Source organism: Choloepus didactylus, chromosome 23 (assembly GCF_015220235.1).
Source record: "Choloepus didactylus isolate mChoDid1 chromosome 23, mChoDid1.pri, whole genome shotgun sequence".
Classification (NCBI taxonomy): Eukaryota; Metazoa; Chordata; class Mammalia; order Pilosa; family Megalonychidae; genus Choloepus; species Choloepus didactylus.
The window spans coordinates 27114477-27140804 of record NC_051329.1 but is presented as its reverse complement, the minus strand read 5'-3'; the positions used below and the strand labels follow the sequence as shown (position 1 = coordinate 27140804).

The 26328-nt window shown below is 40.8% G+C and overlaps 1 protein-coding gene across 4 annotated transcripts in view; it reads right to left on the bottom strand.

The window, feature by feature from the left end:
* NF2 (neurofibromin 2) overlaps positions 1-26328 on the bottom strand; it is a 101837-nt gene that overhangs the window by 19940 nt on the left and 55569 nt on the right. For 3 of the 4 annotated variants that reach the window (XM_037816806.1, XM_037816805.1, XM_037816804.1), the window contains exons 5-13: positions 20274-20342; positions 18387-18469; positions 15370-15445; positions 12749-12883; positions 6714-6788; positions 5746-5859; positions 3166-3288; positions 2183-2400; positions 718-823 (exon numbers count right to left, since the gene is read on the bottom strand). In XM_037816806.1, the coding sequence (XP_037672734.1) occupies positions 718-823; positions 2183-2400; positions 3166-3288; positions 5746-5859; positions 6714-6788; positions 12749-12883; positions 15370-15445; positions 18387-18469; positions 20274-20342 (999 nt within the window). Of the gene's footprint in view, positions 1-717; positions 824-2182; positions 2401-3165; positions 3289-5745; positions 5860-6713; positions 6789-12665; positions 12884-15369; positions 15446-18386; positions 18470-20273; positions 20343-26328 lie in introns of those variants that run through there. The other variant, XR_005213989.1, reaches the window with a different exon arrangement.

Sequence of the window (26328 nt, the reverse complement as noted above, 5' to 3'; positions counted from 1 at the left end):
CGTGTCCACGTCTGTGTCCTCGCCTGGCATACCCTTCTCATCTCTTCCCCACCTGGTTAATTACTACTCACCCTTCAAGAGTCAGTTCAGGCAGCCCTCAAGGCAGGACTAAGTGCTCCTCCTTTAGGCATCTGCACTGTATTCATTCAGAATAGAATGGGTGTGCAAAAATGTTTGCTTTGCTGGGCTGAACGGACAGAGGAAAGGAAGAGAAAGGGCTTCTCTATTTATTTTGTGACCATGTTTAACTTAAGCTGCTTCCTTGTCCCAAAATTTGGATTGGAGGCTGGTTGGTGCAGGGCAGTAATTCACTTAGAGAGATATACAGGCTATTCCTTCCCTGAACTACAATCATGGTGTATGGTATACACTAGTAGTTGAAGATTACATTCAGCTCAGCATTAAGAAGCTAGAAAGCAAGTTCTCTTGAGGATAATTTGGGACTATATTACTTAGAATAAGGAAAACATTATTTCACATAGGGAAAAGGCCCCACTGCCTATGATCTTGGCAACCAGACAAGAAACTAACTAGTTCCAGGCCAAATGGCAGACCAGGGACGTTCTAACCAGTTCCCTAACTCCATACTCTTTGCATCACTTGTTCTGCCAGGCGTCTGCTGGAACAGTCACCCTGAAAGGTACCACCAGATGAACAGAAGGACCAGCCAGGAATGAAGGGAAGGGCCCCAGGCCAGCGAGCCTGGCCCATGCTCACCGGGTATGTGGGCTTGGTTGTGATCTCCAGGAGCTTTTGCTTGGCTCTTCGCTCTGCCTCTCGGGCTTCCTGCAGGTCCTGTTTCAGCTGATCTGCCTCCTTGGCCCTGCAAGGAAAACAGGAGCTGTCAACTCCCCAGAGAAGGGCAAAATGGTGGGAAGAAATCCCTGTTATGGAGAGGAGAAGACATGGGTTGACCCAAAGGAAGGCACCTGGCAGGATAGTGGGGGAAGGGAAAGACATCTGCAGGAAATCAAAGCTTCCAAAGCAAGAACTTTTCTGACTATGATTCATTTCAATTGGTAAACCTAAACTAGAATAGCAAGGAAGCTGGTGGAAAAAAGAAGCAAACAAGAATCTTTGCAATTAGAGGCAAGGGAAGGGAGTTGTGGGAGGGGCTGAAAGATTTCTGTGCTTCATTTCTGGATAAATGTGGGCTGGGCAAAGGAATAGTTCAGTGGATTGAAGGGCTTATGTTGGATCCCAAAGGGCAAAAGATGAAAAGAACTGATGCTTGGCAGCCCCCAGCCAGTAAAGCAAGAACCAGTGCCTGAAGGCAACCTGCCCAGGAACAGACCTTTGTCCTGCTGGTGTGACACATGGAAGGGCCCCACATAGGGCACCTGCCCGACTTGCACCACTCACAGGGGCAATGACCGCACACTGAAGGAGAGGGGCCCGGTACAGGGCAGGAATCAGGGGACTACATTCCCAGAATGACAGGCAGAATGTGGAGAAGAAAACTGTAGTGAATACACCTTGGTAGCCAGAGCCAAATCCAAGTGTTCCAAATCGGCAGAGCCAAATGCTATGCAGGATATGCCGGTGTTTATCTGAGAGCTGGAGGACCAGAACAATCCAGAGCCTAGAACAGTCTTTGAAAAATACAAAGAACAGTCCACCCTCCAACCTGGTCATGACCTATGGCATCCTGCCCCTCCTCTCCTATTAGCCTCAGGAGACCTAGCACCAAGGACAGGCTGCAGGGAAGTGGGTGCCTAGATTCTGCTTTAAAGGAAAATAACTGCTGTCCCCCTCCCCCAAATAAAAAGGTGAAAAGAACCAAATTTTTTTAATGCAAAAAGAGCCTCCTTATGTTTCCTCAGCTAAAAGCAATCTGTAGACATGCTCATTTCTTTCCTGCAGACATGACTAGTGGGGGAGAATGGCTTATAGCAGAGTCACAACGTGACAAGAGGGGTGCACCCCACAAAACAACTGTGTTCCTGTCTCCTTCCTATGGCTCCAGCTCCCAAACTGGATGAAGCACCCAGTTCCTACCAACCCGTCGAAGCAGGACCCTCTCTCCCACCCCAGAAGATGGAGAAGCAGCAGCTTTAGGATAGCTGCAGTTGAGCTTGGACTATGGGCAGCAGTAGGACTGAGCAGCTACTCAGCTAGCGTCCCAGGGTCCAGGACCCCTCCCAGGCTGGTGTGGAGGGTGAAGAGGACCCTCCCCTCTGACCTCCTCTCTGACTCCTCGGCCATCTTCAGTGCCAGCACTTCTGCCTCCAGCACCTTCTGCTCCATCAGGCGCTTTTCCTCCTCTGTCCGAATGGCCGTGGCCTTGATACGCTGCATTTCCTGTTCAGCCTCTGCAGCCTTCTGAGCCAGGAGTTTTGCCTCCTCCTCAGTGATCTGGGCCTTTTCTGCCAGCAGGTCGGCTGTCTCCTCAGACCGCATCTGTAGAGAGGAGTGCTATCAGCAGGAACAGGGACCACTTTGCCTATTCTCCTGTCCAGATCTGGCTTCAGACACTCAGATTAGGAAGAACCAGTCTCAGACTCCTCAGGGCCCTGCCACTCAGTGCCCCTCACTCCCCAAGCAAATCTCTGGCAACAGATGACAAGCCACACCAACTTTTCAGAAGGGTCCTTCAGGTCTCCACCCATGTGGAGCAACAAGCAAGCACATCTTTATGAGTACCTACTTAAGCTGAGGTTTATGCTTTATGAGGGAGAAAAACAACTTAAACTATTTTTCTTTACCATTTAAATCAGTGGTTCAAAACTAGGGGTGAATTTGCTCCCCCCAACACCCCCCAGCCCTGGGAATATGTGGCAATGTCTGCATGTATTTTTGATTGTCAAACATAGGGGTTGGGGAGTGCTACTGGCATCTAGTGGGTAGAGATCAGGGATATGTTGCTAATTATACTTCAATGCACAGGACAGCCCCCCACCACAAAGAAGTATCCAACCCAAATACCAAGGTGCCAAGGCTGAGCAGCCCTGCTTTAAAGGCAGCGCTGTGGTGCAAGCTGCACATGAACTCAACCTAAATCTGCTTCTGCCAACACAGACAGAAAGAAAAGGCACCCATTATTTTTAAGCTGAAATAAAGCATGTCAAACAAATTCCCCTAATCGGTGGTTCTTGGGGGTCCTAATTCAGAAAACCAAGCAACTTTCAATGTAGCCTTTTGGGAACCCGACCCCTTGGAAATCACCAGTGCTTCATTGGCCATCGTTGCCTCCTCTTTCATTTGTAGCAGCCTCCTCTCCAACTCGTCCCTCGTGCGCTCAGCCTCCTCCCTCATCTGCTTTTCTCGGGCAAGGCGCTGCCGCTCCATCTGGGAGGCGAACCAAACAGTCACAGAGTCGCAGGGCTCAAGATCTATGGTGCTGTAGGTATCCAAGAACGTCCCGTCTCGAAAGACTCCCCTTTGGGGACCCAATGTCACTCTTGTCACCCACCACCCTCTTTCCTTCTAAACCATTGTAGAGTTTAAAGTTCTGCCCCTTGTGAAAAAATTCAATAGTAAATGAACAAACAAAAAACCAAGCCCAGTCTCTACCTGGAGAGAAAGAGGCATTCTTACACAGTTGCATGCTGAAACAGCTACCTTGCCAATATTCCTTTGTTGGAAAACCTCACACAGCTCTGACCTGCAGCTGACAGGACACAATGCAGGTTTCTTCCACACTGAAATGGAGCCCCACAGACAGAGAGCTTTATTCTCTGGTCAGATGAGACACCTCACCATTTCTAATCTACGCGGACCCCTCCCACACTTCTGATTTCGTCAACAATAGCTCCACTCTTGTCTCCGACCCAAGGAGAAGATAGAATCGTTCTGTGTGATGCATCAATAGTTCACACATTGTATTTCATGGGGAAACGGCAGCAGCCACAGCACAGAATCGCACAGCCTCACACGGCAGCAACTCCTGAGCCAGGCGACAACAGGAGGGAGCCAGGCAGGGAACACAGCCCCCCATCCTTAAGGCAGCAGTACAAAGCCGCCACCACCTCCCTTGCCTTCTGGATCACTGCATTAATTGGGCCACATGCCGAGCTTAATAAGGAGAACAAGCGCAGGACAAGTGCTATTCTCTGTGATCTTGGGGTACTAACCGAGCTCAGAAAGCAGAAGCTAGAAATGCCCACTGTACTCTTTCTTCCTTAAATAATTAAAGCATGTTTAATTACTTACTTCTTGCTTCAATCTCATCCCAACTCTAGTAACATGAGATTTCTAAAATTGCTACCTTTTCTAAATACTAAGCAAAAAAACAAAAAAAAGGAATTTGAAGGAATAATGCAAAGACAAGCAATACTTCAATTTTCCTTTTGCAGGTCAATGAAAAGCTTGGCCCATTTATTCTCTAATGTCCATCATATTACAATTTCCATTAGGTGGATTACTGAATCTCTGTTATTCCCCATTAAAAGAAAAAATCACTGAGGTAATTCCCTTTAATTCCAGCATTGTACTTTCACTAAGACCTCTTCCCCAATAATAATGAGCTTCCTGTCTGTAAAGTGATTTATTGCTTATAAAGACCTTCAGGTACATTCAGTCATCTGATCTGAGACAGAAAGCAGTATCATTGGCTCCACGTATTGGATAAGAAAACTGAGGTCTGGCAGCAAAGTCGTTCACTAACGTCACACACTAACTTTCAGATCTGGCTCCAAGGTCAGTGGTTTGTTCCACTGGGCCTCAGAGCCCCTGACCTGCGGTTGCCCAGATGCTGAATTGCCAGGGACGTCCCTCTGCTATTCTACAGGAAGTGTAGGCCTGTGGTGTGCTCGTGCAATTCCCTGCTAGGGCTCAGAGGCCCACATGATCCTTGCCGTTTTCAGAACTCTCATGTCTAAGCTTTGCTCCTCTGGAACGGAGGTCAAAGAGGGCTCTTCTTGAAGATGCCACCGTGACCTCATACTGGCTCAAAGGCATTTCTTTGTCCAACAAACCCATTCCACCAACCCCAAAGCATCCCAAAGAGCACATCTGTGGCCCGCCATCTCAGAACAAAGAGATGAAGAGCTGAATGCACACCAGATCAAACTGGGCACTTCATTCTAAATCCCAGCCAGACTCACTAGTTCACCCAAATCAGAGTGCAACACACAGACTAATTTTTACACCTCCGAGCCTGCAAGTCCTAAGGGCAGCCAACTGCAGCTGCTATCTAGTAGTTCGTCCAAAACACAATTGATATTCTCAGCAGTGAGGCTCAAATTAGTTGTGTGGATTTCCATGAGCAGAAAAGGTCTATGAGCAGAAAACAATGATGCAGATCGTCCAGTCTGCCAGTACGAGCTCCCCAGCACTGCCTGCTTCGGGCAATGCGCTGCCTGGGCTGACCTGCAGTGGGGAAGTAAGGCTGGAATCTAATTAGCATTCCAGCAGCAAGCACTGAATGCCGCCATGCATTCTATCACCATCTAATTAGAAAGGAGAAGGCCAGGTAAAGGAGACAGGCAAGTGGAGGGGGAAAAAAAAAAAAAGAGCTAGGTAGATGGACAGTTGGATGGATGCTCAGCTACCTTTTACCAAACTGTGCTAAGCACACCCAATTTCACTTAAGTGTAGAAATAACTAAAGACATTTTTAAAGAATATGCTATTAGACTTTCTCCCTCATCTCCAGAGCTGACATCTCACCAGTAGAGCATCGGCCAATGAAGATCCAACAGGGATAAATAAAAGCAGGCACCTGCCAGCCCACAGCCACTCCTTGCTTCCCAGGCCAAAACTGACCAAGCAGCAGCAACATGAATTAAAATGAGATCTTGCTCACCTGCTTTCTAGCCTTCTCCTCCCTGGCTTGGGCTTTCATCTGCTGAACTTCCAAAGAATCAGCCTTCCTTCTCCTCATAAAAAGGTCATGGTTCCCGATACATAGCTGCAGAATCTGTGGCCATGAAACCAGGGAAAAATGTTAAAGCCACACACTGACTTCATTGCCTGAGCTCACCAATGCTACAGCTTCATGGTCTGAGGGCTCTTGCAGGTGGGAGTGGTAACCGGAAGAGGAAAGCATGGGGTAAAATGCCAAAGTTCTGTGAATGGCCTCTAGTACTGTCGGTTCTAGAGAGAGGCAAAATGAAGTGCCTCAGATATGCCTGGAAGCAAAAATCAAAGGGAAGAGAGGAAGAGGGGAAAGAAGAGAAAACACGATTGTCCTAAAAATATATAAAAAGATGTTCAACCTCATTAGTAAACATGAAGATAAAAATTAACATGAATGAAAATTAACATGACAAGATTGGCAAAAATTTAAAAAGGCTGATAGCACAAGTCTTGAGGATATAAAGCAAAAGAAAATCGTTCCCACTGCTGTTGGGTCTATAAATTAATTTACCTCCCTTGGAAAACAATGTAGCACAAGCCTGAATTTGGACATATCCTCCAATGGTCCTGTACGTCTACTTTTATGTACATACTCTGACTCTAGAGAACCTAACAGAAAGCAGAGGTATTTAGTTTTGTTATTTTTTATGTCTTATATATCCATTATATTTATCCTTTTATATGTATGAAGCACTTCAATAAGAATGTATTTTTAAAAATTCCTCATCACAAAATTTAGGTTTAACTTTTAGGTTAAGCTAAAGAGAAGTCTTTCAAAGTCTATCATAAAAGTGTGTACCAAGTAAGCTATCATTCTACACCTCACAAGATGCCACTCTGAGACTTTTTGAAAAGAAGCATTCACTTTCTTGGAAAAACCAGTTATCAATAATAAAAACCAGGATCTCAACTTACCAGCTTGTTAACACGAAGCTTTGAGGAGTTAAATTTAAAGACATCAATTTTCTTATCCAGTGGTTTGATGGTAAACTGAAAGACAGAAGCAAAAAAACAGCTTCAATCTGACAGCCTAGAATGTTATCACAAACTAGGAAATGCCACAAAAACCAGCAACCACACTGCCAATGAACCAGCACCAGGCTGTGCCCCGTCCTCGTTTCCCAGTGCCCAGGCACCAAACTGAGGGGAATCAGAAGCGACTGAGTGCACCAAGTCTGGATCAGTGCAAGTTCAGAGCCTAGAAGGTATGGCCTCTGCTACTACCTTAGGCTTGGCTGTGAGGAAGGAATGCTTGTTAACCTGACATAAGAATTCTTGAAGGACCCAACTTTCAGGACAACACTGGGAGGGCCCTCATTGAGTCCGATACATGGCCCCTGTTCTCATGAAGCTCATAAACTAATTGGAACTCAAGTAGTAACAGTTAATTACTTAAGAAATTAAATAATAAGCAAGTGCCTCGCTGTGTAGTACAATTCACAAATGTCCTGGGAGTTCAGAGTAAATCTACAAGTAGGAGGGGACTTAAGCTGGTCTGAGAAAGAAGAATATGATAGAGAAGCTAAAAAGTAGGATGGAGGAGCATTCTGGACAAGGCAAACAACAGAAACAGAGGCAGAGATAGGGAAAGAACACTGTGTGTGGGGCGGAGCGAGAGAGGGAGAGAGAGAGGGAGACGTGTTGGTGGGAAAGATGCAGAGGACTAAGATGACAAAATGGGCTTAGACTGGGATGGAGCAGGGATGGGGTGGAGGTTGTGAGGAATAAAAGACAGTCAGAGGAGTTTAGATTTGATGGGACAGGATACAGGAGTCACTAAAGGTTTCTGAACATGGGGATAATCTGATGAAAGCTGCTAAGAGAAGGTACAAAGCCGAGTGTGAAAAGGAATGGACTAAATTAGAAAAGGAAAACACAGTTCCTGAAATCAAAGGGAAGAGAAACAGGAACAATAAAGACAGGCTGCTGGCCTAGTAAGAACACCCAGGGCCAGACCATCAGGTAGGGAAGCATATGAAGAACAAACAGCGACCACTGCCCTCAACTCCTCCTCTTGACACCAGACAGACCCTAGATTTTAATGATGCACTTAAAAATGGATATCCATTTCCAAGAAAGACTTGCTAAACAGATAAATATGTTTAGGGAGATAGAATCTTGGGTATTTCTGTCACATGCTATATCGTCTACAAGGGGTTCACACTCTGAGGACAAAAAACGATCTTCTGCTTAGTTTTTTGCCAAGTTAACTTAGAAGCAGAGTTGCTCTTGAGTAGGCTGCGATTTGTGAATTTCGTGAGCTTAACTGTTGGTCTTGCTGTCAAGCTCCAGAGTTGCCTGTGGGATACAAGTAGTGGGGTAATCACAGGCTCTGTGCATGCCAGAGCACACACAAAGCATCAATGGATCACTTAAAATAAACTTACATTTCTGTTTTGACAGCATGGCTGTCATGCTTAACTACCAAGACTACTTCCGATTTTATCAAGCTGGCTTGGGGCTCTCTTATTGCACAAGTTACTGACATGACAGAACGTAATGGCAACTTGCCCCCGAAGAGGGTATATTAGAATTTACTGAGTCAAGCTTTACTGGGTGAGACCTTACTCCTTGGGTTCTTTGAAGAATGTGTATTTTGGGACCTCTTAGCACACAAATGGGTGGATGTGCAAAAAACATTTTATGAAACTGGAGAGGGAAAACTACCATAGCGTGGCACATCTATTGCTTTAAGTCATGTGGAACTTTCAATTTAAGTGCTTTTAAAAAAGAAATACCTAAAAGCTCATCTCCTGGACTAACTACTTCCAAAAATGTCAAAGCCAGAAGGTTTCAAATTCAGAAGCTCAATCTGTCTCACCAAGCTTGGCTGAGTGGGTCCCAACCACGGACTGGAAAGCAGGGGCCTGGTACTCCTCCTTTCAAGTTGCTATGAAGATAGAGAAGACAGGAAACGTACTCAGGGTAGACTGGGCAGTTGACTCTGCAGTTGACAACATAAACCATCACAGCTATTCACGTTCCACTCGTGCCCTGGCTGTGCAAGTGCAGTAAGTCAGCAAGTATGACCCCGGCCTGCTGTCCTACAGCAGAGGGTGTGCCTTCTGCCCAGTTCCTCCTTTGCTCTCAGGGCTCAATCCTTTGGGCTGCCTTGAAAGCAGGGGATGGATTAAGAGTTCACCTTACTCAAGATAACAAAGTAAGAAGCTTTAGGGTTCTGTCTCCTCACAGAAGCTTTCAACAACCAGTAAGAAGCGGCAGAAACATCTTTCCCAAAGCTCCAGAAAACAGTTAAAGGACTGCAGTAATAGGCCAAGCGCTGAATCAAGAAAAAGGCCACTTAAAAGTGGAGGATCATGTGATGCCCTGGTTGGCCCCACCCCTCACCAGCTGGGCACAGGACAGGCCCTCAGTCTCAGTGCAGATCCCTGGTCCCAGTTCCAGAGGGAGCAAAGTAATCCTCATGCACACACTGGGAGCATATTTGCCTGGGCCAATCTGTCTGTTGGTGGCCTAAGGAACTTGCTGTCCCAGAACTTGCCCTGCATGTATAAGGCAGCACATGGAACTTCCCCTACAGAATGCTGTGGGAGAGCAGTAAAGTCATCCTGCCTGGGCAGGGGATTGCAGGCTGTAGGACATAGGGTCCAGTGCCCAGGCATGTAAGGAAACTGTTTCCTAGGGAAGAAGGGAATTTTGGAACTGTGTAAATGGGATGGGGGGGTGGGTGGGGGGATTCCTAGGGCCACGTGCAAGCCCAAGATGAGAAGTATGCCCAGAAAGGATCAGGGAGGCCCCTACACTTTGTCCTGGAGCTATTTTCTAAATTAATTTTATGGATAAGCCCTGAAGGAGCGCACACTAGCACAGGTCAATCTGTAAAGAATGGGAAATGTGTTTTCTGTTTCCTTCCTTCTTTGTTAGCTTCTGGCAATCAGGGAAAGCTCTGGCATAACACTAGCTAGATACAAGCTTAAGAAACAGAGACCTCAGAGTCTATATTCCAGCAATAACCATTAAAATAGCAAAATATCCAGGTTTCAACAAAAGGTCACAAAACATACAAAGAAACAGGAAGTGATGATCCAGGCAAACGAGAAAATTAAAGTATTAGAAACCATCAATGAGGAGGACCAGACCTGAGACACACTAGACCAAGACTTCAGAAAAAACAGTCCTAAATTAGCTCAAAGAGCTAAAGGAAAACATGAACAAAGAACTAAAAGGAATTAGGAAAACAATAGATGAATACAAGGAGAATGTCAGTAGAGACATGGAAATTACACAGAAGAGTCAAACAGAGCTCAAGTCAACCAGTAACAGAAATAAAAAAAATTCCCTATAGGGATTCAACAGCAGAGTAGAGATGGTAGAAGAAAAATCAGAGAACTTGATGATAGAATGACTGAAATAATTCAGCCCAAGGAACAGAAAGAAGAAAGAGTGAAAAAAAGTGAACAGAGCCAGAGGAACCTATGGGATACCATCAAGCCTACCCATATATGCATGGTGGGAGTCCCAGAAGGAGGAGAGAGAAGGGGAAAGAGAATATTCCAAGAAAGAATGGCTGTAAACTTCCAAAATTTAACAAAAGATACAAACATACATGTCTAAGATGCTAACGAACTCCAAACAGGATAGACCCAAAAAGATCCATGCTGTGGCATATTTTAATCAAATTGTTGAATGCCAAAGATAAAGAGAGAATTCCAAAAGCAGCAAGGAGAAGCAGAGTGTCATGTACCAAGGAGGCTCAATAAGATTAAGTGCTGATTTCTCATCAGAAACCACGGAGGCAAGAAGGCAGTGGCATGACATATTTAAAGTGCTGAAAGCAAAAAACTGCCAACCAAGAATTTTATACTTGGCAAAATGATCTTTCAAAAATTAGGGAGGGATTAAGACATTCTCAGATAAACCTAAATCTGAGGGAATGTCACCACTAGACCAGTCCTACAAGAGATGCAAAAGAGAGTTGTGCAGGTTGAAAAGAAAGGACAATAGATCAAAGCCAGAAGAAATAAAGATCTCTGATGAGGGTAAAGACATGGATAAATATAAATGCCAGTACTACCGTATTTTTGATTTGTAACTCCACTTTTTACTTCCTACAGGATCTAAAAGGCAAATACATAAAATCAGTGGTTTTGAACTCAATGTATAAACATGTAATTTGTGACAAGAACTACATAAATGTGAGGAGACAGAGGGATTATAGGAACATCATTTGCGTATACTACTGAAGTTAAGTTGGTATCAAAGCAAACAAGATTATTATGGATTTAGGATGTTAAATTTCTTTGGTAACTACAAAGAAAATATTGGAGAATATGCAACCTCACAGAAACAGAAATTAGAGTACGGGTTGCCAGGGGCAGAGGGGCAGGGGAAATGGGGTGTTAATGCATAATGGGCGTAGGGTTTCAGTTTGGGGAGATGAGAAAGTTTTAATAATAATGAAGGTACCACAATATTATGGATGTGATTAATCATATTAAACAGTATGCTTCAGAGTGGTTGAGATGGGAAACTTTTTGTTGTACGTATGTTCCCACAATTAAAAAAAAAAAAGAAAGAAAGCAACTAAAGAGACAACAATTAAATGCAATACATGACCCTGCATGGGATCTAGAAACGGAGAGAAAGGGCTCAAAGGGACATTACTGAGACATATGAAAAACTGGAATACAGACTGTAGGCTTTATATCAATGTTAAATTTCTTTAACTTGATAACTGTCTTAAGGTGATTACATAAGTGAATATCCTTGTTTTTAGGAAATGTACATGGCAGTATTAAGTGTTCAAGGAAAATAATGTATATAACCTACTCACAAGTGTGAAGAAAACAGATTGATAAATATACACAGACAGTCAGATGGATCGACAGATAGAAAGATATGGCAAATTGGTGGGTCGGGGTATCTGGAGGGGAAGAGATATTTTGGAATTCTCTGTGTCATTATTATTTTTGTATCTATCATATAAGTTTGAAAATATTTCAAAATAAAAAGCTAAAAAAAAAAAAAAAAAAAAAAAAGGGCAGGAGATGTGGCATTAGTAAACCTGAAGCTCAGCACCTGCTATGTCATTCACCAGACACAGGTCACTTAATCCCACTGCCTCTCTGCTTCCTGATGTGACCCAGAGATAGTGAAGGCATGGCTCTTACCTTACAGCAGTGTTATTATGAGGATTAAATCAGAGAGTCGGGTGAAAGCGCTTTGTTAATGGAAAAGCACTATATCGCCATCATCTTCATCATTAATCCCTAACACTGCAGTTATTTATCATAGCATTCAAACTTTTACTTTACTCCTTGAAGGCTGAAACTAGGTTTTCAACATCTTTGTTTCCCCTACAAAGCCTAACACAAAGCAGAATCACAAAATTCCTTTAAAATTAATGAACAATGAATAAATGAAGAAGGCTGACAGCATTTGGGAAAAGTCACCATCCTTTACAGAAATGGCATAATTTTGAGAGTGTTCATCTGAGTTATTCATTCTCAGTTATTCTCAGATTCTTATAAGCATATTTAGTCTGATACACTTATTTATATCATTGGTGAGAGAGATATAAATATGCACACACACACAAATCCACAAACATTATTTCCTATCAAGCCTTGGGCACAGAGAGGTGACTATTATATACACCAAACTAAAATACAAAGACAATTTCTCACCAAAAAAAAAGAAAGACAAGCAATAAGAAATGTTACTTTTATTTGTTTGTTTCCTGTTCTTTGGGTTTTAGCCCTGTCAAGATGAACTTGTCAACTCTTGTTAGTCAGTAGAGGGGTTTAGTGATGCCCTTTGAAAAAAGGATGCCAATACTGTTCTGTAAATACTTTAAAAATCAACAACCAAAAGCCAAAAGCCCGGGAATTAAAGGATTATACTTACAAGAAGCAAGGAAGAGAAATGGGAAAAGAGCTTCTGCTCAGCCACTGGACCCTAGTGACACTGGAAGTACAGACATGTCCTACCTCCTTGTCACTGTAGGAGATGTTTCGGATTTCATTCCATGGAAAGGAGATTTTTGGGGTCAGCCTGTTCTCAGGGTCATAGATGTGAAGCCCCAGAGCATCCACTCCAAGAAGCAGCTCTGTGCCCTTTTTATTCTGTAGATCCAATAAAAAACAGCAACTTTCAGCTCCAGCAGAGTTGTGAGGTTTTATTCAACTTTCCAAAGAACCTGGCACATACTATTACATATGACAAGTTTCAACTGGTCCCAACAGAAGTCACAGCTGTCTCATAACCCAGGGGGGCTTCAGCTTCCTGAATTGAGGCAGGCAGAGGCAAAACTGTACTGTTCTTGTGACTCATTTGTCCCTTGGAGGAATCACTGGGGCCGCTGACTCTGGCTTGACAGCTGAAGCAGGGACAATCTAAGTATTGTTAACTCTAAATCATTTACATCAAGAGAAATTCTGAAGACAGGCTACACAAAGCAATTTATTCACCAAAAAGCTCAAACTGTAATTAAATAACCAGGTTATAGAGATATGGAATAAAAATCAGCAGGACCACACATTTCTAAAAGAAAAGGCTGTTGGACTAACAAAAAAAATTTCTAAGTGCTGGGAAGGAATGGTCTCATTTAATGTTAAAATGCAGTATCAACGAGATAAAGCAAGTATAGTAAAATGTTAACTGTAGACTCTGGGTGGTGGACATATGGTGTTCACTCAAATTCTTTCAACTTTTCTGTATGTTCACAAATTTTCATAATAAAATGGAAAGTTATATTATCAAAATGAAGTGTGACTAAATTATACTTCAATAAAACTGCTTTAAAAATTGATTTACCATATATATGCTATGCCTCTGACAGCAGGGCTGATCAGAAGTCAGAGTAGCCAGAGGACAAGTGCCCTTGAGGCCACGTCCTCATGCTGCTGCCTGTCTGCCTGGGTAGGTTCAGCCCTTCTATGGAGGTGCAGGAAGCTACTGCAGGAGAACGTTACACCTGACCCCTTGCTGATGACAAGGAAATTGAATCAAGATTGACTGGAAGGAAGGCAGATCTGCAAACCTAGAGGGTGTGCTGGCTATGATGAGAAGTATCAGCCTAACAGCAGGTGTCAGATGGAGAAGCAAGTGCTTCAAGACAAATCTTTTTACTCCTTCAACCCTCAAGTTAGGCATTATCACCAAACCATGTGAGATTCCTCTGCTTATCTGCAGAGCTCTTAAAACTACTAAGTTTACACAAACGAGGCTTTGTACTTTAAAAATCTACAGTACATTTTGGAAAACAAGATATTTTATTATATTTTTATTTAGTTTTTTTTTTCTTAAAGGATTCTACCCTCTGTCTCCTATTATTATGACCTCACCACTTGTAAAGATTAAATGGAAGGAGGTGAGAGCTCAAGCAACCTGTTTTTAAATATTTTAAGCACATATTTTCAGGTAAAGTTCAGGAACTCTAACTCAAAAACTAATAAAATAACCATTAGCTTTGTCTATTGCTCAATACAAAAAAAACATATTTTAATCTGACTGATGTAGAAATATTCCCTAATAAGAAACTGTTTTTGAAGGTCATAAAACTGTAGCATCTTAGAATCTAGGTGGTGGACATATGGGACAAGAGGAATGGGGTTGATAAAACCACAGAAATGTGCAAACACAAATTAATAAAACTTAAGAAAACAACCTTCTCTATTATTATGTAGTATGTATCTTTTAGATACTTTTTTACTATATGAAATAACATGACATTTCAGTGTACTATATTTTATGCAAAGCAATCTGTAAAAAATCTATATTTAGAAAACAAAGCAGATGTAATAACTAAAGTAGATGTAATAAATATAATAAAGTAAAAAGCCATCCTAGAATATTTAAAATGCATTTCAATTTACCCAAATTTTATACAAAATTTTTAGAAACCCAAACATGGAAAGCAAACCATAACTATGAAAATGGTAGAGGCAGACCACTGTGGACGGTTTTTTAAAGTTTCCCTATCTACAGTTTGGAACCAGCGATGAAATACTTTAGCAAATCACATGCATCCCTCTGGAAGAAGCTGCCCACGCACTGTATCCAGCAACCAACCCACGGGAGAAAGCCATTCTAACGGCTTGGACCTGGACTGAAAACAAATGCAGCTCTCCATGCAGAAGCAGTGGGTTCCCAGAGGACAGTCGACTATTAATGATCTGAATAGAAAAGCAATTAGCCTCATAGTGAGAATAAGGTTCCACACCCAAACAAATCAGTAATCTATAAAAGCAGCTTTATTACCTTGTGCTCTGGGGAAAGTATTTACAGGTGCTCCCTTGTGAGCCAAGTTCTCACAAAGCCAGAAATAATCAAATGCCATACTTGAGCATTCAAACAGGTTTCTGCTGAGCACAGAACCAGGCCCAAGTCCCTCAAGGCTCAAGTGCCACTTAATTACCTATGATCTAATTGAAGTCCAAAAATAGAAAATTAGGCTATAAGACCTCTCTCCCCTTCCTCTTCTTTATCACTGAACCATAAAGGAGTTGACTGTGCTATCCACCCTGGAATGAAGTAACCCATTTTAGCAGCCTGTCCCTAATTCAGTCTCTGTTTTCTAAAGAAGGAACTCCGAGAGAAGTCTACACACCCGGATTGCAAAGTAGTTCACACCGTACATCTCTAGGTCCTGGGCTATCTTCAAATATTCCATTTCAGCTTCATCCCTGTGAGGAGAATGAAAGACAATGTCACTGGAGCTAAGTGCAAAAGGTGGAGGCTGGGTCCAGGCCAAGCTGAACATTCTGAACCTGCTGTTCTTCTGGAGTCGTCACTGGCAGAAGACACACCTGAGCTGATACCAGAAACGCTCTGGCCAACTCCGAGCCTGTTAAACACACCAAGATCAAGCAGTATTTCCCATCCCCATAAAAACAAGAGAACAGATTCATTATGGTGTCTCCTGGCTTCAATTTCATACTTTGCCCTTGGTAAATAATGACTCCCATCTTAACTAATTCAAGAAAAGCACATGGTATATTATCTTCTACTCGCAAAATGTATTTAGATTTTTAAATTTTACTTAAGTTTTCCCTTTATCTTACATGTACTTTCTTCAGCTAGACGGTTTTAGCAATGAAACAACTCTCTCTGAAGCTACCTGAGAGCTATTTTCCTGATTTTATTTCTTTGGGTACTATCAGAGGTTAAGGTAATAGATACCTAGGCTGTAAAATCCAGGCCAGGTCACCTGCTTCTGAAGAGCTGTAAGTCAAATTCAAAGCAAGCTCTCGAAGCAGCAATGATTTGCAGAAAACTCCCAAACTGGTACAGTATCAAAATATTTTAACTCAAATCTCCTTATGACTTTGTCCTCCTTCCTCTCTCCCCAACCTCAAAATGCTCTCAAGTGAATTTTTTTAATTCAGTTTTATTGAGATATATTCATATATCATACAATCATCTGTAGTGTACAATTGTTTACAGTACGATCATATAGTTGTACATTCATCACCCCAATCTATTTTTGAACATTTTCCTTATACCAGAAAAAGTAAAAATAAGAATAAAAAAATACAAGTAAAAAAGAACACCCAAATCATCCCCCCTCATCCCACCCTATTTTTCATTTAGTTTATGTCCCCATTTTTCTACTCATCCATCCATACACTGGATAAAGGGAGTGTGATCCACAAGGCTTTCACAATCACACTGTCATCCCTTGTAAGCTACATTGTTACACAATCATCTTCAAGAGTCAAGGCTACTGGGTTGCAATTTGATAGTTTCAGGTATTTACTTCTAGCTATTCCAATACATTAAAACATAAAAAGGGTTATCTATATAGTGCGTAAGTGTGCCCACCAGAGTGACCTCTCAACTCCACTTGGTATCTCTCAGCCACTGAAACTTTATTTTGTTTCATTTTGCATCCCCCTTTTGGTCAAGAAGATGTTCTCAATCCCACGATGTTGGGTCCAGATTCATCCTCGGGAGTCATATCCTGTTTGTCAGGGAGATTTACACCCTTGGGAGTCAGGTCCCATGTGTGTGTGTGTGTGGGGGGGCAGTGAGTTCACCTGCCAAGTTGGGTTAGCTAGAGAGAGAGGGCCACATCTGAGCAACAAGGAGGTACTCAAGGGGAGAATCTTAGGCACAATTATAAGCAGGTTAGCTTCTCCTTTGCAGTAATGAGTTCCATAAGGGCAAGCACCAAGATAGAGGGCTCCTCACTTCTCATTTCCCCTGGCTCTTTGCGGGGTGGGGGTGGGGGGCTGCATATATATTTTTATTCTCTGCCCAAATTACTTTGGGATGTGTCGCTATTTCACACTAACCTGTACAAAGTTCCTATTCAAAGTTCCATGTAATTATGGTAATCAAATGAATTTTTTTTGAAGTTCATCCTATGATAACACCAAGTGTTGGTAAGCAGGTGGAGAAACTAGAAATCACACACTGCTGACATAAATTGGTATAATCACTTGGAAAACTGCTTGACATTATTTGTAATAGCAAAAACCAGAAGACAACCCAACAACCTAAATGTCCATCAACAGCAGAATTGATAATTTGTGGTATATTAAAACAATGGAATTCTATGCATTGAAAACAAGAAAGCTACTGCTACATGCCACAAGCCCAAATCTCACAATTATGAGGCTGAGAAAAAGAAGTGAGGCACAAAAAAACAATCTGTCTGACTGGATTTACATACAGTTTAAAACAGGTAACACTAACCTATGGAGTTAGAAATCAGAAAAATGGTTACCTCTGGGGAAGAAGGAGAGGGAACAACGGCGAAGACCATCATGTTCTATTTCTTCAACTGGCATTACGTGAAGTTTTCACTTTCTGATAATTCATCAAGGGGTAAACTTACGATTTGTCCACTTTTCAGTATGTATAGTACACTTTTTAAAAAGTTTTTTTTAAAAAGCATGTGATAGGAAGTAGATATGAATGAAGATAAAAAAAATTTAAAGACTAATAAAAAGATGATCAACTCCAGAAGTGATCAGGGAAATGCTAATTAAAACAAAACACAATATTTTACCTTTTAGATTACAAAAATTGAAATACTGATAAAAACAAGTGTTTGGGAGAGAGAGGGGTGGATGGGAAATACTTGTACACTGCTGCTGCGAATGGTACAACCTGTTTGGAAGGAAACTTGGTGGCTCCCGTTGAAATGCAAAATGCTCACATCCTTTGACCCAGCAACTCTTCTTCTAAAGAACCTGTCCTCAGAACTACTCACACAAATGTATAAGGATATAAAAGATTGTGCACTGTAGACTTTTCTGTGAAAGTGAGAAACCTATAGATACTCTAATTGTCATTAATATAAGAATAGATTTAAAAATTATGCCATATCCATATACTAGAATTCTTAAAATTAAACTCAACTAGCCATGAATGTAGCAGGTCTACACATCCCAATAGGAGGAATATGTGTGCATGACACACATGGTCACCTTACACTGTGCAAAGTATAGGACACACAAATAAAACTGAAGACCCAGATTATTCTCATCTTATATACTTCTTATGTACTTGAGTTTTGTCCAATAAGCACATCCTAGTTTTGTAGTTTTTTAAAAACAAAAACAAATCTCATACAGAAATGTAAAACAACAATGGAGCAGTGTAATGGGACAGCCTCACCTGGCTCGGCCTCGGTGCTCTGCGTACCATGCAGTAATTCTCTCCTCCCACATTTCTGGAGTCATTTGATACAGATTTATCACCTACCAAAAAATAAAGCAAAATAAAAAACCCACACACAAAGAAAGTTTCGGTATTGTTTGACATTTTTGTAATCATGTATCATTTTTACAAAACAGCAAGCTATTTTTAAAAGGCTGCAGGCAAGGAGATAGACACACAGGTGGGGGTGTATGCAAGCACCATTCAATTTGAATAGAACTCAGAAAGCTGCACTATTCCTCAGGCCTTGGTGCACCCCTCTTCTGGCAGGGCCCCTTCTTTCTTTCCAGTGTTATATATCCCAGAGACCATCTCTGATAGAGGAACTCAACAGAAGAGCTTGGTCAGAAGCCATGAGAACTAATCTTGGGCCAGCCAGCCGGGCCAGGCCTGCACAGAAGTCATCAAATGAACAGGAAAATTCAGCAAAAGGTGAGGAGCAGGCTGTTATTACACAGTGACAGATGAGTGGAGCTATCAAATCAGAAGTGGCAAAAGGGAGGGAGGGCCTGCTTCTGCAGCTAATGAACAAAATGAACAACATTTAGGATTAAAAACCACAATACCCACCCCTAACTCATCTCTATCCACCCAGCACAGACGCAAACAGCTCAATTCCCCAAGCTGAACACACAGTGCTGCACACCCCTTCCTAAGAATCAACAATGCTCAACTACCTTTAAAGAAACTGTTAGTTCTGGGCCCCATCTCTCTGTTTCGCAAAACCAGGCTGCAGAGAAGACCATGCCTCACGTTGCTGCCCCCTCCCTGTCCCCATTTTCCCGCCACTTTCTTTGTTCTCACCCATCACTGCCCCCCTCCCTTTTCCTCACAAATTTATTCTCCCCCACCCCCTCACCTATCCTGTTCATATGCACAAACCAGGCATTGCCAAAGTTACAAGATAAACTATGTGTAACCCCCTATTGGTCAAAGTTTACATACCTTACACCGTGTAACCTCCTGACTGGCAAAAGGCCCTATACTATAAAAAGGAATTCCACCACCCGACTGCCGGCTTTCCCCTCCCAGCAGCCTTTCTGCTGGCAGGGGCTGCCCTGAGGCTTCTCTCAAATAAAACTCTTCTTTAATACCTACCTGCCCATTTGGCTTCATTGCCCATCTTACAGAAACTATCATACTAGAGAACACTGATAGGCCATGCTGGTCCTGGCAACTCCAAACCAACTCCACTAACCTTTTCTTTATCCCCCCTTAAACTTTTTATTCTGAAATGATTTCAAATTTACAGGACAGTTGCAAAAATAATACAAAACCCATAAAAGAACTCCAACAAAATCCCATGTAACCATATCGACCAATTTAAACATTTTGCCTCATTTCCTGTATCATTCTGTTTATCCATCTACCAACCTACCTGTCTATTTATCAATTTTCTAAACACTTGAGTAGGTTGTATAAATCATGTTCCTTGAACATATACTTCCATGTACATTTCCGTAGAACAAGGATAGTCATTTATGCAACCACCTTAAGTACACTTATGAAGTTCAAGAACTTTGACACTGATATAAAGCATTCTGTCTATATTCCAATTTTTTTCACATGTTCCAATAATGTCTATTTGGGCCCTTTCTCCTCCATTATTAGACCAGTTCAGGCTCATGAACCATCATTGTCTCTTTAGTTGCAACCTTTGCTTTTTGATATTCTTAACAGAGATTCCACACCCTTTATTCAAGATTTATTACAAAATATTTATAAAAACGTTCTTGACATGTACATCCAGTATTTCCTCAAGTCCCTTAGTTAGCCTTCTTATGAACCATTTACCTGCTACGTGTTCCCAAACAAGCTGGAGTACACCCCAATTTGATTTCTTACCCTTTTTGGAAGCAATTCCTCTTGGGCCAAAAATCCACGCTTGTGAACAGAGGGGTCATAGTCACCATACTGGAGGAGAAGAAAGGGAGAGCAGGCAACTGAGATTTTATGAGACAACTGCCATTTCTGAAGAGAGCTGAGCTCAGTCTCATTCCAGCCCAGCTCCAGGGAGCAATTCAATTCTGATGACAAGTCAAGATTCCAACCTTGCCAGTTTGTTATCCTTGAATGAAAACACAAAGCTGATTGTATCTATGAACAGAGTTGCATAATCCCAGAAGGGAAGGATGGGTAATGTGTTAATAAGAATGTGACATTTGTATAGAATGTGGCCATGTTTTCTAACTGCAAAGGAAAACAGTCACTACCAAAACATTAGTTTTTGAAATGAACCAAGAAACACAACTGTGAAAGATATGATCAGCAATAGATGATAAGAGTCTTACCCATTTACAATAAAATGCTTCTAAGGGGCTGATGATTGGAAGAATTACTAGTTGGGAGTCAGGAATAATGCAGACAATATTTTAAATACCTTTCCCTCAAGGCTTTCAAAAACGCTTTGGAAAAATCTGATGTCAATACTATTGTTCCCCTTGTACAAAGAAATGAGTGAAACATTAACTGATTAAGTCACTAGTAGGGCTGGAAATAGGGCTCTGAATTTCAATGTACTCATCCAGGGACAATGACTTTGAAATCTATTTTCTGATTAAAAACAAAAACAAACAAACAAACAAAAACTCTCTTCCTTGTTAGAAAACTTAAACCTGCTTAGGAAATAATTAAAAATGAAAGAATATTTTATAAGAAACAAACCACAAAACATATAGAATGCAAAATAAAAGCCTGTCTTTATCAATCAGCATTCAATGGCTTTTCTTTTTACCAGAAACAACAAAGCTGGCTTATAGTTGATAAATAAGTGTAAGATGCTCCAGGGTGCCATTCCCCCAAAGAATCTTTGAACAACTAGACAAACCAGCAGGGCTCAAAACTCCAGAAATTACTTGAAGGGTTGTAGTAACTGAGTGAGTACTGAATCAAGAAAACACACTTTGAAAACGGGAGGAGAAGCTCTTAGCACCCTTGCTGTCCCCTCCCCTGCAGGATGTGGAGCCAGCCTGCACTCCTATTGTGGGTACCTGGCCCTGTTCTGGAGAGGGGCAGAGTAACCCTTACACACCCACTAGTGTACCGTATGTTGGCGCCAAGCCATCAGTTGGCAGCTTGAAAGACGGAACCAGGAAACTTATCTTGGGCTCACCCTTCCAGAACTTGCTTGGCAGGCAGAAGCAGCTTGGGGACAGCTAAAGCAGTTTAAGAAATAAGTTGAAGCAGCCTAGGGCAAAGGATTACTTGCTTGAAGTCATAAAACAGAAAACCCTGGAGGGAGAGAAAGTCTTTTCATAGGGAGTAAAGAGGACATTAGAATTTCTACAGATGGGGAAAGTCTAAGGCCACGCAGGAGAAGCACAAGCCCAGGAAAAGAGGCTGAAAAAAAAATGCAGACTCACTAGAGAAAGAGAGGACCCAACACTTCACATTGGCCTTGGGCTGATCTTATTGATGAGGGGACCAAATTCTAAAGGAGAGTACCAGCCAATGCAGAGCCAGTTTGCAAAGGCTGTGAAAGGTGCATTTCTGCATTGGTTTGTGTGGTGGTTAGGTTCATGTGTCAGCTTGACCAGGTGATGGTACCCAAGGTGTCTGGTCAAGCAAGTACTGGCCTAACCATTACTGCAAGGACATTTGTGGCTGGTTAATAAGCCAGAAGGCTGGTTTATTAAATCATCAGTCAACTGGCTGCAGCTGTGACTGATTACATCAATGAAGGGTATGTCTTCCACAATGAGAGAATGCAGTTAGCTGGATTTAATCCAATCAGTTGAAGACTTTTAACTGAGACAGAGGACATTTACTTCTTCAGCTAGCCAGTGAAGCGTTTCCTGAGGAGTTCATCGGAGTTGCCAGTTTGCCTGCCCTACAGAATTTAGACTTGTACATCCCCACAGTTGTGTGAGACACTTTTACAAAATCCTTTATTTAGATATCTCTTGTTGATTCTGTTTCCCTAGAGAACCCTAACTAATACAGTTTGTTTGTTTTTGTTAACCCCTGGCTCTCAAGAAAATCTGTCATATCACTTGCTGCATGCAAACTTAAGGAACAGACAGCTCAGGGATAAATCCCAGAGTCAACATTTTAAAATATTAAAATGTACAGTGTGCAACAAAAAAAAATTGCAAGACAGACAAAGAAACAGAAAATGGTGGCCCATCCAAAGGAACAAGATAAAAATATAGAACCCATTAACAAAGAATACCAGACTTTAAACATATGGGACAAAGACTATAAAAAATGATGCACAATATGCTCAAGGAGATAAAGAACTACATGGAGAAAGAACTAAAGGATATCAAGAAAACAATGAATGAACAATATAAAAATTTCAATAAAGAGGCAGAAATTTTAAAAAAGAACCAAACAGAAATACTAGGAAGACCTCAATAACTAAAACAGAAAACTCCCTAGAATAGATTAAGGAAAAAAAAAAAAAAAAAAAAAAAAAAGAATGACCCAACTATATGCTATTTATAAGAGACTCACCTTAAATTCAGAAACATAACTAGCTTGAAAGTGAAAGGATGGAAAAAAATACACCGTGCAAATAGTAACCAGAAGAGGCTGGGGTAGCTATACTACAAAAGACAAAGGAAGTCACTATATACTGGTAAAGGGATCAATTCTTCGAGAAGACATAACAATTATAAATGTATATATGCACCTAACAGCAGAACCCCAAAATATATAAAGCAAATACTGACCCGTTTTAAGGGAGAAATAGACGGTTCTACATTAACAGCAGGAGACTTCAATATACCACTTGCCATAACTGATAGAACATCAAGGCTTAGAAGATTGGTAAAGAAATAGAAGACTTAGACAATACACTAAACCAAACAGACCTAACAGACATATAGGGACTATTTCGTCCATGATCATTTTCCAGGCTAGACCATATGTTAAGTCACAAAACAATCCTCAGTAAAGTAAAAATATTGAAATTATACAATGTATCTTCTCCAACCATAACGGAATGAAGCTAGTAATCAATAACAGAGGGAGAGCTAGAAAATTCACAAATATGTGAACATTAAGCAATGAACTCCTAATCAGCCAATGGTTCAAAGAAGAAATCACAAGGAAAATTAAGAAGTAACTTTAGGCGAGTGAAAATGAAAACACAGTATACTACAACTTATGCAATGCAGCAAAGGCTGTGTTGAGAGGGAAATTTATACCTCTAAAAGCTTACTTCAAAATGAAGAAAGATCTCAAATCAGAGATCTAACCTCACAAGTAAAGGAACTAGAAAAACAAGAGCAAACTAAACCCAAAGTGAGCAGAAGGAAGGAAATAACAAAGATTAGAGCAGAAATAAGCAAAACAGAGAATTTAAAAAACCATAGGGAGAATCAATGAGGCCAAAAGTTGGTTCTTTGAAAAGATCAATAAAATCGACAAATCTTTAGCTAGACTAACAAAAGGAAAAAAGAGAGGATGCAACTAACTAAAACCAGAAATGAAACGGGGGCATTACTACCAATCTCACAGAAATAAAAAGGATTATAAGAAGATACCATGAACAATGTATGCTAACAAATTAGATAACCTAGATGAACTAGACAAATTCCTAGAAACACACAAACTATTTACACTGACTCAAGAAACAGAAGCTCTCAACAGACCAATTACAAGTAAAGAGATTGAATCAGTCATCAAAAACTTCCCAACAAAGACAAGCCCAGGACCAGATGGCTTCACAGGGGAATTTATCAAACATTCCAAGAAGAATTAACACCAAATCTGCTTAAACTCTTCCAGAAACTTGTAGAAGAGGGACCACTCCCTAATTCATTCTATGAGGCCATCACCCTAACATCAAAGCCAGATAAAGATACCACAAGAAACAAAAATTACATGCCAATATTTCTTATGAATATGGATGCAAATATCCTCAACAATATACAAGAATACTGAATCCAACAGCACATTAAAAGAATTATAGACCATGATCAAAGGGGATTTATCCCAGATAAGCAAAGGTGACTCAACCTAAGAAAATCAATTAATGTAATACACCACACTAATAGAGCAAAGGGAAAAAAACACATGTTCATCTCAATTGATGCAGAAAAGGCATTTCACAAAATCCAGCACCCCTTCTTGGGGAAACAAAAGACACTTAGAAAACTAGGAATAGAAGGAAACTTTCTCAACATGATAAACAGCATATACAAAATACCCACAGCTAACATCCTACTTAATGCTGAAAGACAGAAAGCTTTCCCTCTTAGATCAGGAACAAGTCAAGGATGCCCACTGTCACCATTGCTATTCAACACTGGACTGGAAGTTCCAGCTAGAGTAATTAGGGTAGAGAAAGAAATAAAAGGCATCCATATTAGAAAGGAAGAAGTGAAACTTTTCCCATTTGTACATCAAATGATCCTATATACAGAAAATCCTGAAAAAGCAACAAAGCTACTAGAGCTAAATAAACAAATTCAGCAAAGTGGCAGCATATAAGACTAACCTGCAAATATCAGTAGTTTCTTAGAAAGTTTATTTTTTCAGAGACTTAGGGCCTCTAAATTGATCCTATGCCAGATAAGCCCTGAAACCCAAAGGTATCAGTCTCTCCAAGAACATCAAGCAGTTTCATTCCTCTACCCCATAAGGTCAACACCCCTTTCCAGTATGAAGAAGTTAAAATGGTAGGTGCCCAGATATCCCTAAAGATGGAAAGAATGCTCAACTGAGAGGGAGGAGGTATAACTGAGAAATTAGGATTTAAAAAATAACTGTGTCTACTGACTCAGTATATAGATATTTCTTTTTAATGTCTAGTGTTTTAGAATAAACAGAAGGAAATACCTGAAGTTGAGAAAAAAAAAAAGTCGGTTGTCCATGTTTGTAGTTTGTATGGATCTACTTCTGCTTGTGTTGTTCTATTCCACTGATCTATGTATCTATCTCTGACCATACTACACTGTCTTAGTTAACCTACCTCTACTGTAAGTCTTAAAATTGGGTAGAGTGTGATTCTAGTGGTCAAAATTGGGGTTGGGGGTGGCATAAGGGGTATGGAATGTTTGGGGTTTTCTTTTTTCTTTTTATTTCTGTTTCTGGAGTAATGTAAATGTTCTAAAAAGGATCATGGTGATGAATGCACAACCATGTGATGATACTGTGAACCACTGATCGTATACTTTGGATGGATTGGATGGTGTACAACCATATCTCAATAAAATTACATTTAAAAATCAGTAGTTTTTATACACCATTAACAAACAATCTGAAGATGAAATCAAGAAAAAAAATTTCATTTACAATAAAAGAATCAAATATGTAGGAATAAATTTAACCAAGGACGTAGGGAACTTACACATGGAAAACTACAAAACATTGCTAAAAAGAAATTAAAAAGACCTAAATAAATGGAAGGGCATTCTGTGTTTATGGATCAAAATATTAAATATTGTTAAGATGCCAATTCTACCCAAAGCAATTTACAGATTCAACACAATCTCAATCAAAATTCCAACAGCCTTCTTTACAGAAATGCAAAAGCTGATCATCCAATTTATATGGAAGAGTAAGGGGCCCCAAATAGCCAAATCCACCCTGAAAAAGAAGAATGAAGTTGGAGGACTCACATTTTCTGATTCTAAAACTTACTACAAAGCTACAGTGATCAAAACAGCATATACTAGCACAAGGGAAAACATATAGACCAATAGAATTAAATTTAGACTCCAGAAATAAACCCTCACATCTATAGCCAACTGAAATTTTTTTATACCTAAATATTTCTGGACAATTCTATTTCCAATTGTTCACTGGAATTATATAGATATAAAACAGATTTTTTCATATTTTATTGAGATATATTCATTTATCATATATTCCACCCAAATTATACAGTCTCATCACTTAGTTGTGCAATCATTATCCACACTCATTTTTAACCATTTTCATTACTCCAAAA